Source organism: Strix aluco, chromosome 14, assembly GCF_031877795.1.
Source record: "Strix aluco isolate bStrAlu1 chromosome 14, bStrAlu1.hap1, whole genome shotgun sequence".
Taxonomy (NCBI): Eukaryota; Metazoa; Chordata; class Aves; order Strigiformes; family Strigidae; genus Strix; species Strix aluco.
Window position 1 is genome coordinate 22,201,360 of NC_133944.1, and position 14,043 is coordinate 22,215,402.

The window sequence follows — 14,043 nt, forward strand, 5'->3', positions numbered from 1 at the left end:
CGCTGCTTGCTCCGATTTGTGCAATCAACCGCTTTCCGCGCTGCTCCTGCCGCCGGCGGTGCTGCCCCACGGCGCTGCGGCTTCCCGTGCTGTGCTCCCCGGTTCTGCGTGGCTCTGGAGCCGCCTCCTCCCGCCTCTCCTGGTTGCGGGCAGCCTTTTTACCTCGCGTTAGGCCTTTCTGCTGCCCCTTCTCTGTTACAATAAAAGTAGAGCTGGAGCACAGCCTTGCCTTCTCTCGCTGTCCTTGCCCGCCGGTCCCTCCGGCTCGGGCTGCGGCGCGGCGGGGTTGGGGTGCGCGGGGCCGGTCCTCCCGCGGGGGGAGCCGCTTCCCCGGGGCTGGGCACCGCTTCCCCGGGGCTGGGCATCGCTTCCCGGCCGAGACGCGGGCAGGGGCGGCGGGGCGGGCCGGGGGCGGACTACAACCCCCGGCGTGCAGCGGGCAGGGCGGTGCCGCCGCCGCGCCGCCGCCGAGCCGGGCCCGGGGCCGGGGCCGGAGCGGAACGGGGCTCCCGTCGCCCGGTGAGTGGGGCCGGGACACGGCGGGGACACGGGGCGGAGGGGGGGGGGGGCAACGGCGTCCCCCGGTCAACGCGGGGTGACCGTCACCAGCTCCGGGCCTTGCTGCCCCGGGAGCGGGGCGGGCGTGGGGCCGCGGGTCTGTCGAGTCACCCTGGGAGAAGCGGCTGCTCTCGGGGCCTCTGGTTGTCACCGGCGTGGTGGCTTTGCCTGGGGTGAAAGGACAGCGGGGAAGCCTGCGGCATCCTCCTCCGGCCGTGGGAGAGAAGCATCGACCCCCTCCCTCGGCCGGGCGGGGGCTTCGGCCAAAGCCGACCCACCGGTCTGGGGACGTGGGACCTGTCCCCTGTCCCCCACCCCCGGGTGAGAGGGGCTGCCTTTCCTCTTCCCCTCTGCAGCCCTGCGGGATTTTTCCCCTTCCCCAGAAATCTCTGAGGAGGATTCATAGCACAAGCACGGGGTTTAAACAGCCTAGAAGCCAAGGGTGTGCTGGGCAGGAAGAGTCTCTGGAGATGTCATCTAGGGAAAAAAGATATTTCCCTTGAAAAAATATTTCCCTTGGCTGTGCAGGTCCCTGCGAAGCCCTGCCAGGTTGCCAGGGTTGATCTCCTTCAGCTCGGAGGCACTGGCATGAAATCTGGGCTGTCCAACCTGCAAGGGCTGCAGTGCTGGAAACACCAGGTCTTCAGGTCCAAAAGCTCCTGAGACATCCTGTGCTGGTGCTCACCCTGGAGGTGCACTGGAAGGGGCCGGTCCTGCTTTTCCCGGGGACACAGTGTTTCTGCTGCCCGTGTGGGTCGTTCCCGTTGAGCCCCGTCCTGACCTTTACCCGGGAGCACGTGCGCAGCGGTTCTTGCAGAGCTTGCAGGAATTGGGGTTGGAAATTAGGAAGCGAGCTGTGACGCTTGGGTCTTGTGCCTGCAGACAGGCAAGTCCTGCTGTGAGGCTGCAGCTCCCCAGCCCCGCGACCGGGGCTCAGCCCCCCGTCCAACGGCAGCGGTGACCTTGCCCTGGATTCGGGGGATGAGAGGCGAATTCTTCCGTATCTCTGCTGGTGTGAGGACACCTGTGTGCTGTGTGCGGAGACCCGGGGAACTCATTTCCTCTCTGCGCCCATCTGATGCCCAGGTTGTCCCTTGTTAACGTACGTTAATTAACACATGTCCTTCTTCTAGGAGCAGTGACGTGGCTGACCCCCGTGCTGCTGCAGTCCCAGCCTGATGGAGCCAGCGCTGGCAGAGGTTCCTCCTCGAGGCAGCCGGCTGAGGCGGGTGCAGGAGCGCTAGTGGGACGTGGACGGTGGCGTGTGCCACCTTAGGAGAGACAATGGCTCAGGGCACCGGGAGCATCAACAGCGACTACAAGGACTGGGAGTGGAGCGCCGACGCCGGGGAACGGGCCAGGCTCCTGCAGAGCCCCAGCGTGGAGACGGTGCCGAAAAGTGGAGAGAGCCAAGGAAACGGGCTGGGGGCCACGTCGGCTTTGGGAGCTGTCTTCATCGTGGTCAACGCTGCCCTCGGGGCTGGGCTGCTCAACTTCCCCGCCGCCTTCAGCATGGCCGGCGGCGTGGCTGCGGGCATCGCGCTGCAGATGGTGAGAGGGTGGGGAAGGGACAGTCCCCTGCCCCACCCTGGGAGGGGACATGGGGGGACATGTAGAGCTCCTGGGAAGATGCCCTATTGGGTGCAGCGCGCCAGAGATGCTCAGTGACTTCGGGGAAGGCTGCCCAGGGTGGCTTTCGGGACCTCATCACCCTGTTGCCTCAGTGTTCCCTCCCTGTCTCTTCCCCACCCCAGTGCATGTTGATCTTCATCATTGGAGGCTTGGTCATCCTGGCGTACTGCTCGCAGGCCAGCAACGAGCGGACCTACCAGGAGGTTGTGTGGGCCGTCTGCGGGAAGGTGCCTGGCGTGCTGTGCGAGGTGGCCATCGCCATCTACACCTTTGGCACCTGCATCGCTTTCCTCATCATCATCGGAGACCAGGAGGACAAGAGTAAGTGTGTCCCACGGGGGAAAAATTAACCAGTTGCTGTCCCTTCGGCTGGAAGGGGACAACCTGACGGCCCCGGTTGTCCCCACAGTCATTGCTGCTCTGGTGACGGAGCCTGAGGGAGCTGGGAGCAGCCGCTGGTACACAGACCGCAAGTTCACCATCAGCATCACCGCCTTCCTCCTCATCCTGCCCCTGTCCATCCCCAAGGAGATCGGCTTCCAAAAATACGCCAGGTGGGTGGGGAGAGCCCTCTGGGGCTGGGAGCTGGGGTGGGCCAGCCAGCACCCACCTAAGGATGGTCCCAGGGGATGGGGAGCGGAAACTAGCCGTGGTTCTAGCGCCGTATCTGCCTGCTCGCCCCTGAGGGGTTGGACATCTCCTCCTCTGCCTTCCCATGCCTCAGTTTCTCCATCTGGGAAAGCAGAGGAGCTGCTGTGCAGCCACAGTGTCATAGTCTGGGGCTTGTGTCCCTCCCTTCTGCTGGCTGGAGGAAGCAGGGAGAGCTGCTTTCAACTGCGTTGTCCCCTGTCCTTGGAGTTGGCCACCCGGCAGAGAGCCAGGAAGGGTCCTGGGGCCAGGTAGTCTGCAGGCCAGCCCTGCTCCACCAAGTGTCCTGGTGTAACCTGGCTGCTGGAGCTGGACCAGGGCTACTGAGGAGTGTCACTTCTTGAACACTCACCTCTTTCTCCTGCCCAAATCCCAGCCCATCCCCTTGCTGGCAGGCCTGCCACTCACAGAGCACAGTGGAATTGTGTTGGCATTTGCTCTGAGGACAGCGGGTGACAGTGCCTGGCATATTCCCGTGGGAAGGGAGAACAGGGGTGGTCCTGATGGGGAGGAGTGGGGTGGCCTGGGCTGTGCAGGAAGGAAGATGGGGCTGGAGAGGCTGGGAGGAAACCCTTCACAGAGCAGGAAGGCAGCACGCTGACGGTCTCCTGTCCCCTCTTGCAGCTCCCTAAGCGTGATTGGCACCTGGTACGTCACTGCAGTCATTATCATCAAGTACATCTGGCCTGACAAGGAGCTGGTGCCTGTGGAGATCCCCACCAGGTGAGTGCAGCAGACACGATGCTGACAGTGGCCATCACAGCACTGCAGAGCCAGGCAGGGGTGCAGGAGCAAGGGCTGCAAAGGCTGGGGACAAATCCTTCACGAGTCCCATCCCTGGGGCCAGGGACACTGCCTGTCGCTGCCAGAAGCTCCCAAGTGGCTGCATCTCTGCACGTTTCAGAGGAGCAGGTGGTAAAGGGGTTGAAAAATACCTCTTGGAGGTCCCCACAGCTCCATCGCAGGTTTTGGGGAGAGGTGATTGACTCTGAGCTGTGACACAGCCAGGCCTAGGGTTCCCCGTGCAGTGTTTGTGCTCCCCCAGCAACCAGGACCATGTCTATTTCAGGATGATTTTGGCCAGCACAGCCCCTGTGGCTAATCCCTTCCCTCACAATTTGGGGACATTTATGGACCCAGTTGCAGGAATTTTAGGCCAGAGCAAAGTTTAGACTGGTTTTGGGCACTGCCCAGTAGATTCTTATGTTTTTACTGATACTTTTATTTTTGTAAGTCCTCAATTTTGGTTGGTTCTGTCTCGGTGAAAGGCCCTGGTCTTCAGGGAGTGCCAGGTGCCAGGAAAACCTTGCTCTGTGCAAAGGTATTGTCCTGCATGGGGGGACGCAGTAACAGCAGAGGAGAAAGCCCATCACTGAGCACCCCCAGCTCATCCTCCCCTGGGACAATGGGTGGGGGGCATGGGGGGCCCTGATGTGACAGGTGGGTGTTTCTCTCCCGCCAGCCCCTCCACCTGGACAGCCGTCTTCAATGCCATGCCCACCATCTGCTTTGGGTTCCAGGTAAGGCCACGAGCCCGGCGCTCCCCTTCCCGCCCTGCGGCTGCCTGGGTGGGGAACCAGCATGGTCCAGGGATGCTCCTCTGGGTGTTCAGTCAGAACCCTCCCCGTGTGCTCACCGTGTGGCTTTGCGAGGGGGTGGAAGCCAGTTTAACATCTCACCAGTCCTGGATGGAGATGGATCAATTTTGCCCCAGCTTGGAAGTCCAGGGCAGCCTGTCCCCCCCTGCTTTTCTTCTCCAGCAACAAACCTGGAGGATCACAATATCATGACAAACTTTGGGCTGCCCAGGGCAGGGGGGGAGTCCCCATCCCTGGAGGGGTTGAAGAGTTGGGTTGACCCAGCGCTGAGGGATCTGGTGGAGTTGGGAACGGTCAGTGTGAGGTTCATGGTTGGACTGGAGGAGCTTCAAGGTCTTTTCCAACCGAGATGATTCTGTGATTCTGTGATATCATGTGTGACATCCCACATGGGTCCCCGTGACTCCGGCTCAGCCCATCGCATGTCCCTGCTCTCTCTCTGTGTCCCTGGCAGTGCCACGTGAGCAGCGTGCCCGTCTTTAACAGCATGAAGCAGCCGGAGGTGAAGACCTGGGGGGCAGTGGTGACGGCGGCCATGGTGATCGCTCTCTTCGTCTACACGGGCACTGGTGAGCAAGGGGACACTGTGTAAGTGTGGCACGGTCCTTGGAGGGGCTGTGAGCTTCAGGAGGGCAGGGACCCTCCGGTCAGCAGAGGGACAGAACGGGAAGGGAGGGGAGTCCGTCTAACCCCTGCTGCCATGTGCCCTGTGCCATAATCAAGTCAGGTCCCTCAAACACACGTGCAGGAGGCTTGTCCCCATCCCCTGCTGACTGCTCCCCTTCTGGCAGGCGTCTGCGGCTTCCTGACCTTTGGGGCCGGTGTGGAGCAGGACATCTTGCTGTCCTACCCCTCCAACGACATCCCCGTTGCCCTCGCCCGGGCCTTCATCATCCTCTGCGTGCTGACATCCTACCCCATCCTGCACTTCTGTGGCCGGTGAGCGCTGGGAGGAGGCAGGGGATGGTGTGGGCAGGAGGGGCAGCGCAGGGAGACCCCCCTGCCCTGCGTCTGTGCCCACAGGGCTGTCTTGGAGGGTCTCTGGCTTCGCTACACCGGGGTGACGGTGGAGGAGGACGTGGTTCGGGAGCGGAGGAGGCGCCTGCTTCAGACCGTCAGCTGGTTCCTCCTGACCCTCCTCCTGGCTCTCTTCATCCCTGACATCGGCAAAGTCATCTCTGTCATTGGAGGCTTGGCCGCCTGCTTCATCTTCGTCTTCCCAGGTGGGCATCCTGGGGTGCTCAGGGGCCAGCGGAGCTATCTTGGCCTTGTGTCTTGAAGAGGGAGGGAGCAGGATGGAGATGCAGGGACCAGGAGGTCTTTAGAAAAGGACAGAAGTGTGGTGTGAGGTCGGTCAGCAGCCCAACTATTTGACTGGACTCTCTGTTCCATAACAGGGAGTGTGGCTCCCTGGCTTGTGGGGTGTCTCCTCAGTCCCCAGGGGACAGTCCTCATCTGGGTCTAACTTGCCTCCCCTGCCTTTCAGGGCTCTGCCTGATTCAAGCCAAGCTCTCTGAGATCCAAGAAACCAGAGCAATCAGGTAACTGAAACATCTTCCTCTCTCACCCCTTCCCCTGTGGCTATTGGAGTGAAGGTCCCTCTAAACACGCCCTGTCCTCCCGCATCTGCAGCTGGTGGGCCCAGGTCAGCTACGGGGTGTTCATGGTCACCCTTGGAGCCTTCATCTTTGGACAGACCACTGCCAACGCCATCTTTGTGGATCTCACAGCCTGACTCCTCCTCCAGGCTGGACTGCGCTGCTGCTGCTGAGGGGATACAGATTTCCCCTAGGACCAAAGGGAAGCGGGGAGAAAACACATTGGTGTGTTGGGAAGATCCAAGAGGAGTGTTGTAATCTGGGGCTTGGCTGAAGAGCCCCGTGGTGGTTTGTATCTCATTGTCTTAACGTACCAGGCAGTCAGGCTTCTCCTCTCAGCCCTGACTCCCTGGTGAAGCCAGAGCATCTCTACAAGGGGACCTGTAGTCCAGGTGAAGCCCTTTCTGCCCTTCTGGGGTAGACATCACTACCTTAGACATCACTAAGGGGTCGCGGCTGGGGTTTGCGAAGGCATGCTGCTCTCACCTGTGTACCCCTGTGCTGGTGGAGCTCCTCTCCACAGTTAAACTCCTTCTCCCAATGTTGAAGGAAGACAGTGTGTCTTGCATAAAGGGAACTAGTAATCATGTTTATCAGGCAGGGCGACATCCCCGTAGTCCTCTTCTGTGTCAGTGTTTGTTTTGGTTTGAACTCTGCTTTCCTGTGGCTCATCTCACCGACCTCTCGCCCTTACATCTCCCTCTGCCTGGTTGGACTTTCTGTTACAAAGTGGGACCGTCACCTTCAGCCTGATTTTTTTTCTTTTTTTTTTGAGGATCAGGACAACCCCGATGTAGGGACACACCAGTGCAACGTTTCCCCTGACAGGAGTTGCTCATTTACTAGAGAAGGTGCTGTGACTGCATCAACCTACTGGAGACACTACGCTAGAGCAAAGCTTTTCCCCCAGTTTCCAATCCTGTTCCTCCAGGAGGTGTCCAGGGAATGGCACTGGGCCAGGTGTAGGTTTTAAGGGATGATTTGGGGATAAAGCAGTCATTATTAATCCGTTTTATATTGTTCCCTTGGTTGTTTACACTCTCTGTGGCTGATGTTGCTCTGGGCTGTCCCTCCATTGCCTGTCTGGAGGATAGTTTCACTTTTGCTTTCTCTGGGTTGAACAGTTCCCCCCAGCTGCAGATTCGATTGAGGGAGTTAAACCTCATCAGCAAACTCTTCTTGTTCAGTCTTTGAGTTCCCTTGTTCCTTGTTTGGCTTCTAAAACCCTGGGGGAGGGAGGAATTCATGTGTATCTATTGCTGCTTTGGTGATGAGGGTCCAACCCAGCTTTGTGCACCGCCTGGCTTTGCTCCTTCTGCATCTTCTAGAAGCAGCCCAGGCTGTCATGCTGGGAAGGTGAACCACAGTTTGCTTCTGTACGTCTCACCATGGCTCTCTCCCTCTGCGACCAGTGGGTGGGAGGACAGCATGTGGGCACCTCCCCACGTGGAAACATTTGGTCTTTCCCTACCAACACCTGCTCTGGGGAAATAGGGACCTCCCCGATGCTCCTCAGGATGAGATGGGGAGACCTGGGTGAAGAAGGAGGAGGAGAAGCACAGCATGAATGTTTGAGGGACCCTGTGAAGGCACGAGTCCCTCCTGCCTCCTCCCCAAAGTACCTCCAACCTCCCTGCCCTCAACTTTTGACAAAACCAGGCTCCAGCAAACCCTCCATTCGTATGGCAACGGCTGCCTCCTGAGCCCCTTTGCCTGGCTCCTGCCTGAGAGCAGGCGCTGGGGTTTGGGGGACCCCTTGGCATAAAGAAGAGGCTGCTCACCCCACCACCACCCGACCCTGCAGACCGCTTCTGGATGTGGGGAGCACAGAGCCACCTCCCGTGGAGCCCAGCAGAGACGCTGAAGGCTCAGCAGATGCCAACACCGAGATGCCTTTCAGTGCCCATAGATGGAGAGGTGTTTGGTACCCGGTGGGTTTTGTGGCTCTGGCTTTCCCGAAGGTGAGCTGGGCACGAGGAGGTCCCACGGCCAAAGTGGGGGCAAACACAGGGTCCCACATCTTTGATTGTCACCCGGGGAGCTGCTGGGCTCTTTCAATCCCCCCCCAGCGGGTCCATGTGGCTGAGGGCAGGCAGGGTACAGAGGTGCTGTGGCCGTTTCTCTGTTTGCCTTACTGCTCCCCTGACTGTTTACGAACACCGGCCTTTTTAAATGTATTTTCTACATGCAGAAAGCGGTGGGACCTCGATTCAATAAAAGTAACATGGTACGTGCACTGGGCCAGCACAAGATGGTTTCTGTGGGGCTGAGGGTGGGAGAAGCTCCCAGGTGGGACATGGGGACAAAGCCGTCTCCCGAAACACCAGCCCAGCGCTCTTTGAGGTGGACGGGGGTGGGTTTTGGCGCTAACCTCAGGGTGGCCGGCGGCGAGTCCCCTGCCAGAGGTCTTCCTCATCGCCTTCCTCAGGCCCTCATAGCCCGGTCGCACCCAGGTCAGGGGAGGTCCTGGGGTCCCGATCCCAGCGTTGGCGCCCTGAGGTTGGAAGGTGGGAGCAGGGTGGGTGAGGCGGGTGGGAAGGGGCCGCTCTGGGGTTTTGGGGCCCGGGTGGCGACCCCCGCTCTGGGGGGCTGAGGGGGTCCCTCTTCAGGGCCAGGCCGGCAAGCCGGGAGCGTGTAAATGAAGGGGGGATTTCAGGGCGAAATGGCGCCTGGGGGGAGGCTGGGGCGCTGCAGGGCACGGGGGTGCGGTGTGTGAGGCCGCCCCACACACCGCACCCCCCCGCCCTGCAGCGCTCCAGAGGACGCGCCGCCATGTTGCGGCGATGCAGCGCCCGGGCCGTACCACCGCACTGGGAAGGGGGGGGGTGCCACAGGCAGCGCTCCGGACCGCACCAAGGCAGCGCGGGGGAACTCGCTTCAGCGCCTAGGCCCGTACCACTGCCGGGAAGGGGGGAGCAGCCCGGCGGGGCGGACCGCACCACTCGGGGAGGGGCACCCCCCCGCCCCGCCATGACTCCGCGGGCCCTTTGGCGCTCCCCGCCACTTCCCCTTCCCGCCCCGCCTCAGCGCAGCGCCCCGCGCTCATTGGTCGGCCGCTGGTGCGCATGCGTAGAGCGAGAGCTCTGCCAAGCGCTGATTGGCCAAAGCGGTGGGAAGGCCTCCGGGAGCTCTCGGCCAATGGGCGCGCGGCGCTGTCTCCCGGGCAAGGGCGGGGGGAGGACGGCAGAACGTCCCCCAGAGGTCGTGCTGCGCTGATTGGGCAGGTCGCGCGCGGTCCTGCGCTCCGATTGGGCGAGCGCCACGCCAGGGGGACGGGAGGCTCGGCGGGCGCCCCGCCCACCCGCGCCCCCGCTGCCCCCCCCCGCTGGCGTGCCGCGAGGGGACGGGGGAGGGGAAAGGCCGCGACGTGAGCGCGCGACCCCGTCCGCCATTTTGTAGCGAAACGGCGGAGGCGAGAGGATAAAAGCGCGAGCGGCCCCAGCCCGGCGTCCCGCTCCGCCCCCCCCCTACGCCCCTTGAGGTGAGCGTCACCCGCCGTGCCGGGCAGAGCCCCGAGCGCCCCGCCGGTGGGCTGCGGGGGGAGGGGAGCTGTAGGAGCACCGGAGTCTCTGGGGCGGCGGGGGTCGCAGCCGCGGTCTGGCCGCGGGGGTGGCGGGCGGTGGTGCAGGCCGCGCCGGGGCGCGGGGGGTGGGGGGCAGGAGGTGGCGGGGCCGGTAGAGGGAGCCCGCCGGGCCCGCCGTTTCCGGGGTGCGTGTGGGGCCGCCTGCGGAGCCCCCGCAGCCCGGCCAGGCCTGCGCCGCTCCCCGGCCCGGCCCTCACCTCTTCGCCGCCGCCTGTTTTTTCAGTCGGCGTCCGATCGACAGGAGGAGCAGCCGAGCAAACTTTGAAGGGCTTTGCCTCGGTGCGGGCCGGTCACGGCTCGGGGCGGGAGCCGTGAGTGTTTTCAGGTCTGTGGATTGCCGCCTGCGGCTGTCGGGGCGGGGAGGAAGGCTCCGGCGGCGGCAGGCTGAACGGTGGTCGTTTTGAGGTGGCATGGAAGTCTTCAGGTTTTGAGCTGTTTTCGTTTCTCTTCCCCGTCCGCTTTTGTAGCGTTGATCGTGACAGGTGGAGCTCTGAGAGACTCGGAAAGTGGCCGGTGCTGGGCCTACCCCTGAGCTTGGCTCTGTGGCCTCTTTGGAAGATCGACATTGTTGTGACTTACCCAAAGAAAACAAGAAACCTGTAAACAATGAGCTATAGTAAACAAGGCGGTGACATAACCTTCCTGCAGACCACATGGAAGAAATGCTTCTCAATGCTGTACTCCACTTAAGAACACGCTGCCCAGTAAAATGGACTTGCTTATTTCAAAACTAGAAATAGCAACAGTTGGCTGTTTTGACAGATGCTGTATTGTTAGAAATAGTTCCTTTGAAACAGTTCTCTAACTCAAAGTAGTACTGTGCTCTCTTCAGTCATGAGCAATCATAGTTTAATTTCAACAAACCGCGAACAGTTTGGACTGTATTTACAACAGAAGTGAGATGATTTTCTGTTGATATGTCAGGAGCTTAGACTGTCTGTTTCTGAATCCCACTTGTTAGAAGGAAGCTTGTCATCTGGTCTCCCTGGAACATTTTTTTAAAGTGGGTAGCAGAACAGGTATGACACCTGACAAGTCATTCTTAGTGCACACAACTTAAGTGTTTCCTGTTTCTAAGGTAACTACATTGGCATTGACTAAAATTATAGGCAGGATGAGTCTGGGCGAGGTGACTGGTCTTAAAAACAGGAAACAAACTTAGCTGGCGATAGACTTGTTTGGCCTTTCTAGACTTGTCTTGTTTTTTCTGCTCTTACACTTTTTAAGTTTGCTGGTGGTCCTATTGGCCTGGTGTCCCCAAACCGAACTTAGAGCAAGCTTGCTATCTACCTGTCTCTCCTCTTTAGAGAAGTGCCTGATCCTGTTTATCCTTCTAGCATAGCGCTCCTAGAATTTAGTTCATTTTTAACTGATGCTGAAATGGCTGTTCAATTGAATAAGTGGAAGAGAGCGTGCAAACGTAACTTAGGAAAAGTGGACAGTGATGTTTTGTGACCCCGTGATGGGTCATTACTAAATAGTGTCGGGAATTCTTATTACTAAGAATCATGACTGAGGACATCACTATTTTCGCCAGATTTCTCTTTTGTTCTATAACCATCCCTACTATTATGAATACCGCAGTTCTCCTTTGCCTTTTGAAACAGCATTTAACAGTTTTTTGCATTGGAAAACAGCATGAAGTCTTTGAGAACAGGTCCCTAAATTTCCTTCATTTCCCTCCAACAGAAACTTTATCCTGCAGTGTTTGACTGAAGGGAAAGTGGGAAGTGAGAGCTGGGGTTTTTTTTGTAAACTATCCTAGTTGAGATGTGAAAATGCCTGAAGTGGCCATGTCATGATTGATGCATGCCTGATATATCTGAGGTAGGTTCCAAACCTGACACTTAACTGGCCTTACTGTATGGGAACAAACATAGGTGCTTAGTTCAGCTGCTCTCTGTAAACTAAAGTTACTGTGTCTAATCAGCATCGTGGCTTCCAGTTGACTGGAATTGTGTGCAGTTTTCCAGTATGTGGAGTGTTCAGGTGGCTTTTCTATGTGTAAACACCTAAATTTGAACCAGTCAAATTAATCGGATTATTTTACTGTTCACGTGACTTACACTGTAAGGTTTTTCTCTTTCTAGATTTCAAAATTATAGACATCCTGAACTCTAACTTAACTGTGGTATGATTCAAAACCTCCTTTTTCCCCTTGGAGTGCTTCTTGTGTGGGGCTTCTGAGAGGTGTGCTGCTCTTCTCTTATGTTCAGCTTGTGCATGAGCTTAAGAAGTCGGTAAGAGACCATGCTCTGTTTTATCTTCCATATGCAGTATATGTGGCCCAAAGTCTTTACAGCTCTTGAAACCCAGTGGGAGTAGTTAACTTACCTCTGCAAAATACTGAAAAAAATCCAAAGTTCAGCTTAAAGTAATTTTGAAATTAATTTCTTTGTAAGACTGTTTCCAAATTTGTGGAAGACATCAGGTTTGTCATCTTCAGCAGCAAGGTTAAGTGATGTGCTTCAGGTTGGTAGAGAGTGGTTTTGTCAAACCTGACTGCTGGTTACATATTAGCCCTCTCTATTTTGTGCTTTTTGGATTCTTGCCTGAAATTGTTTCATATTTATGTTTTAATAACCCAACAGAACTCTGCCATTGAAAAGAATCTACTGAAATAGATGCCAGATGTTTTGCTGATGGCATGTTGATTTCCTTAGAAAGTGTTCAGGCTATGTAATCCTGTAGATGTTGGTAAATACTGTCTACCTCTTAAAAAATCAGCTGTGTTGCACAATATAAAATGGTAATATTGTAAGAGCTCCCGTGTCCTGTGTCTGATAGCTTTAATCCATTACTGTCTCACAGGCTTTGTAATTGAAAGTAGCTAATTTTGTCAGCAAATCTAAATTTTTTGATAAACTCTCTCTGGCTGAGGCCTGACTTTTCTGAACCTGTTAAGATGGCAGGTTTGCCCCATGGACTGAAAGCTGCTTGAATTGTTGAGGCTGATGTAGGGAGTTTCATTCCCACTAATATAAGCATCTAAAAATAAAGTCTGCTTTGCATAGCATTCATAGCTTTCTTAATCAGTGCTGTAGTAATTGAATTTTAGCCTTGCACTGAATGACCAGAGGTACCTGTGCACTTCTGCTTTCTGTGCAGGGCTCCCTTAATTACTCTGATTTTATATACTGTTAGTTAGGTTGCACTATTTGAACCTCTGAAATGCTCTTAGTCTGGCACTCGTGAGAGCTGTCAGGTTTTTTTCTGTGTGTCAGGATACACACCGTGCAAACCATATATTTAGAACATAAATAGGAAGCTGCTTCTTTCAGCTATTGTCTTCTGCCCTTGAGCTGCAGAGGCTCTTGTTCTGCCTCCTTGAAAGGGAAAATCCCATTTTGACCCCAACTTGGGTTCTCTGGTGGTACTGTCAGATTTTGCAGTTAGGAAGTGGTAAAGCTTGTTGTGCTTCTGTCAATTAAAGCATGTTGAGATAGTGGTCCCTGCTTTTCTTGGGAGGAAGCAGTGATGCTAATAGTGGGGTGGGATGGTCGGTGTCAGTGCTCTGCAGGGTGTTGTGTGGCAGCAGGAAGGATCAGATTTATGACTGAGCCCAACTCGAGTCCAGTACCTAAAAGCTTGATTTTTGTGTGGAGTAGGTGTGATTGCTGTGCTGTTTGTATTGGGCTGAGACATTATTATTACCCAGAGAAATGTCGTTTTTCTTCATAGCGGCCTGAAAGGCTAACTTTGAAACTTCTGATATTGCCTTAAAAATGAGTTTGAGTTGGAGTTTTGGTTTGGGTCCTGGTTTTGAGTCCTGAGTTCAAGCAGCCCTTGAGTTCTTCAGGCTGGTTGCTGAAATCTGGTTCTCTGATAGGGACTGAATTCCCCTTGCTAGCTGCTTGTGGTGGCTTTTGTGGGTGTAAGTACTGTGGCATGGTGGTCTGTCTGCTTGATTCTTAACAAACATTTTTCAGAAGCTTTATGTTGGTCCAGTATGTGAAACCTTGCCAGTAAGAATATCTTGGGAAGCATGTACTTGCCATGCCCAGTGACGCTTTCTGGATTATTCCAAAACTGAAATTGAGTTATTTAAAAAAACCCAAACAATTAGGTACTGTGCCACTGAGAAATCTTGAGAACTTTTGTGCCTATCCCCCTTCCTACAAAGCTGTTTCACAGGCAGTGGGCTTTTAAATCTGTAAATAAAGGTAATGAATTATAGGCTGTCAGATGTACAGAAAAGAAAAATTGGAAGTTTTCTGTAGTTTTTTGCTGCAGTTTTAAACATGCGCTGAAATTCTTTCATAGTACAACTGCCTTGTCATTTGAAGAATGGTTTCAATATTATTGCTTGAAAATTTCTTTTTCGAGAGATGTAAGTTTTCTTGAAGTAGGATCTTGCATAGCTTCTAGTAGTACGCAGGGTTTTCTGTGGCATAATGGAAGTCTGGAAGTTGGTTGATATTTGACT

The 14,043-nt window shown here is 56.1% G+C and overlaps 2 protein-coding genes across 16 annotated transcripts in view; both read left to right on the forward strand.

Annotated features, from left to right (window-relative positions):
* Positions 1–442: 442 nt before the first annotated feature.
* On the forward strand, positions 443–8,270 carry SLC38A7 (solute carrier family 38 member 7). Of its 3 annotated transcripts, none has more exons than XM_074840224.1 (11): positions 443–519; positions 1,692–2,109; positions 2,313–2,511; positions 2,600–2,744; positions 3,463–3,561; positions 4,301–4,358; positions 4,891–5,005; positions 5,228–5,375; positions 5,460–5,659; positions 5,923–5,977; positions 6,069–8,270. In XM_074840224.1, exons 2-11 carry the CDS (start codon positions 1,843–1,845, stop codon positions 6,169–6,171), a joined length of 1,389 nt encoding a protein of 462 aa, XP_074696325.1. In that variant the 5' UTR covers positions 443–519; positions 1,692–1,842; the 3' UTR covers positions 6,172–8,270. The 3 variants fall into 3 exon arrangements, with proteins under 3 accessions (XP_074696325.1, XP_074696327.1, XP_074696326.1); XM_074840225.1 differs by lacking the exon at positions 443–519 and adding an exon at positions 571–1,570; XM_074840226.1 differs by lacking the exons at positions 443–519; positions 5,228–5,375; positions 5,460–5,659; positions 5,923–5,977 and having other exon boundaries at positions 569–2,109.
* A 1,073-nt stretch (positions 8,271–9,343) lies between these two features.
* CNOT1 (CCR4-NOT transcription complex subunit 1) overlaps positions 9,344–14,043 on the forward strand; it is a 59,961-nt gene continuing 55,261 nt past the window's right edge. For 6 of the 13 annotated variants that reach the window (XM_074840179.1, XM_074840186.1, XM_074840185.1 and 3 more), the window contains exon 1: positions 9,344–9,515. The gene's annotated coding sequence lies outside the window, so the exon portion shown is untranslated. Of the gene's footprint in view, positions 9,516–9,844; positions 9,943–14,043 lie in introns of those variants that run through there. The other 7 variants (XM_074840188.1, XM_074840184.1, XM_074840189.1 and 4 more) reach the window with 2 other exon arrangements.